General features: G+C 58.3%; 2 protein-coding genes across 2 annotated transcripts, besides 1 other annotated feature; both read right to left on the bottom strand.

The window, feature by feature from the left end:
- Positions 1-39: 39 nt before the first annotated feature.
- Positions 40-65: a microsatellite.
- A 664-nt stretch (positions 66-729) lies between these two features.
- TraAM80_10473 (retrotransposon hot spot (RHS) protein) lies at positions 730-1,314 on the bottom strand (the record flags this gene model as incomplete). Its single annotated transcript, XM_029387089.1, has 1 exon — positions 730-1,314. One exon carries the CDS (start codon positions 1,312-1,314, stop codon positions 730-732), a length of 585 nt encoding a protein of 194 aa, XP_029233069.1.
- A 365-nt stretch (positions 1,315-1,679) lies between these two features.
- TraAM80_10472 (uncharacterized protein) lies at positions 1,680-2,268 on the bottom strand (the record flags this gene model as incomplete). The annotated part of the gene is made up of 1 exon (XM_029387088.1): positions 1,680-2,268. A coding segment is annotated over one exon (589 nt), but the record flags the coding sequence as incomplete, so codon positions are not given.

The raw sequence follows: 2,268 nt of genomic DNA, 5'->3' as shown, positions 1-2,268 counted from the left end.
CCTCCTTGTGCTGGATCCGCTCAGGCCGAAACCAATGTCTGTGTGTGTGTGTGTGTGTGTGTGTGCTGCTGCTGCTGGTGGTGACTGCAGCGTCTTTCAATGCGCACAGCAGCGAGTAGCGTTTGTTCTCTTTCCTTCCAAGCGTGTTGAGGGGGAAAAAAAAAAGAAAAAAACAACGATAGGCACTGCCCTCGCCCACAGTTGGGCACCCCGCAAAGAACAGCGACAATCCAAAAACGAAGGCCACACAGACAAACGCGTAAGCCGCACGATCACACACTCGCCGCCGCCCGAAGAAACACCCACACGCACCCGCACGGAGAGTCCGCAGTGTGGGACACCTCCCGCAGAAATCAAACAACTAAACAAATTCATGAACACCTCGCTTACCGTCTCCCCCGCCCAGCCCCTTTAAACCCCGCCAGCAGCAACACGTAGTGCGCATCCCGGCGGGACCTCCCATCACGGCCCCCACAAACTCCCCAACGCCGCCACTTCCCTCAGCGCACTGCAGCAGGAGTGGGGCGCAGCATTAAAAAATAAAATTAAAAAAACGTTGGAAACTAAAATAACAACAATAAAAAACGGCAGACGTCCGTCACCATCCGCTCCAAGCGATATTCGGAACCAAAAGAAAGAAAACACCACAATACACACGCAGCGGATGCCTTTCACTCTGCAGGCTCTCCGTGCATCCCCCAGGCACACATTGCCATCACATCTCTCTCATCACGGCCGTTCATGATGATTCGGCGGGCGCCCATGTCCTCCTCTCTGCCCCTGCAGCGAGTTTCGTTTGGGGACGACACGGCAAGCATGCCCCACCCGGTAGGAGGCATCTTGGTGGGCAACATCTTCGTCCGCCCCATCACGTCGCAGATAATATACCCCCTCACCTGCATGGAGACCTCCAAATAAACTCTTCATCGCCCGAGTCGAACATCCGAGGGAAAACACCGTCTTGGTGGTCTTGTCAAACAGAAACGCTCGCTCCCCAATGAAGCACGCCACCGCGTGGAGCTGCTCGGCGTCGTAGTGCAGCAGCTGGTAGAGAAGGCACGAACAAGCATCCACCGACTTCCCGATCCCGGGCATCCCGATCAAGACACGCAGCACAGACGCCGAGTTCGCCCCGCCGTGCGTGCCAAACAGCCCGGCCAGATCGCCCTCAACGATCAGGCACACCTGCTCCACCTCAGAGTACACACAGCAGTCAGAACCACATCCTTGCAGCAGTGCGTACGGCAACTTCTCGGAGGTGAGCACCACCAGACTGGGACGTGGTGGGCGGAACTGCGCTGCACCGTCATCCATGAGAACAGTCGCCCCCTCCACCTTTTAATCCCACGGCTGTGGCGGACTGCCTTCCCTCAGCTCCATCCTCATCCCTCTTCGCCCGTCGGAAACTTCCATGGCGTGACCTCACCCCGCATGGCAGACATCCTCGTAGTGTCCCTCCAACTTCTCCAACGTGGAACTCACCACAGACACCTCCGCCGCAGCGAGGGCTGTACACAGCTCCCTCCATGAAGGAGGAGCGGCGTCAGCGACGGCTCCTTGCGCCACCACCGCAGCGCCACGACAGACGCTGACGTGCGCAGTCAAATAATTAACCAGCCGTCGCAGCAACCACGCGGCAGCTGCGCACCTTTTTTCACTTTCTTTTGGATTCCCGTCTCTCACCCAGCAGTAGGCGTCGCGCAGTCCGACGCCCAACGCAGACGCATCTTTCCGCGCTCGTTCCAAGCTCCCAAAAAATCTCCGTGTCGCGCCGCCCAAGATTCCCCCAGTGCTGGCCACCTCGCCCTCTCTGAGGAGTGGTCTACAGCGCGTTCACCGACGGGCCACACAGCGGTCGCCAAAAAAGGATGCGAAAATAATACACGCGCACGCCTCGCATGCGCAGCTCCGGTGGAAGCGTTCCCTGGCAGTCGCAGCAGCAGAAAACGGCCGCTTATTTTGGGGTCTGGCTGGGGGGAAACGAGGCGGCAGGGGATGATGCGTTGGGTAGCCCCACCAAAAATGCGGGCCGCCACTCCTCCTCCTCCCACCCACACAGACAGACAGACAGTCAGACGGCACTGCCAGCAGCTGTGGGTTATTAAAAGCCAAAAGGAGGGCACAACATGCGAAGGCGCACACCCCGAAGCATTGGCCGTGCTCCACTCCCACTCCCACGAAACAGGAGTAGCCCCCAACAGAACCATTTCTGACTGAGGCGCAGCATATCCAGTCAAGCACGAAAGCAGCAAGAACGAAGAGGTGAGG

Source organism: Trypanosoma rangeli, assembly GCF_003719475.1.
Source record: "Trypanosoma rangeli strain AM80 chromosome Unknown Tra_15.4_contig_00991, whole genome shotgun sequence".
NCBI classification, from domain to species: Eukaryota; Euglenozoa; class Kinetoplastea; order Trypanosomatida; family Trypanosomatidae; genus Trypanosoma; species Trypanosoma rangeli.
Note: the sequence above shows the minus strand (reverse complement) of the source record. Positions and strands in the feature narration are given on the sequence as shown.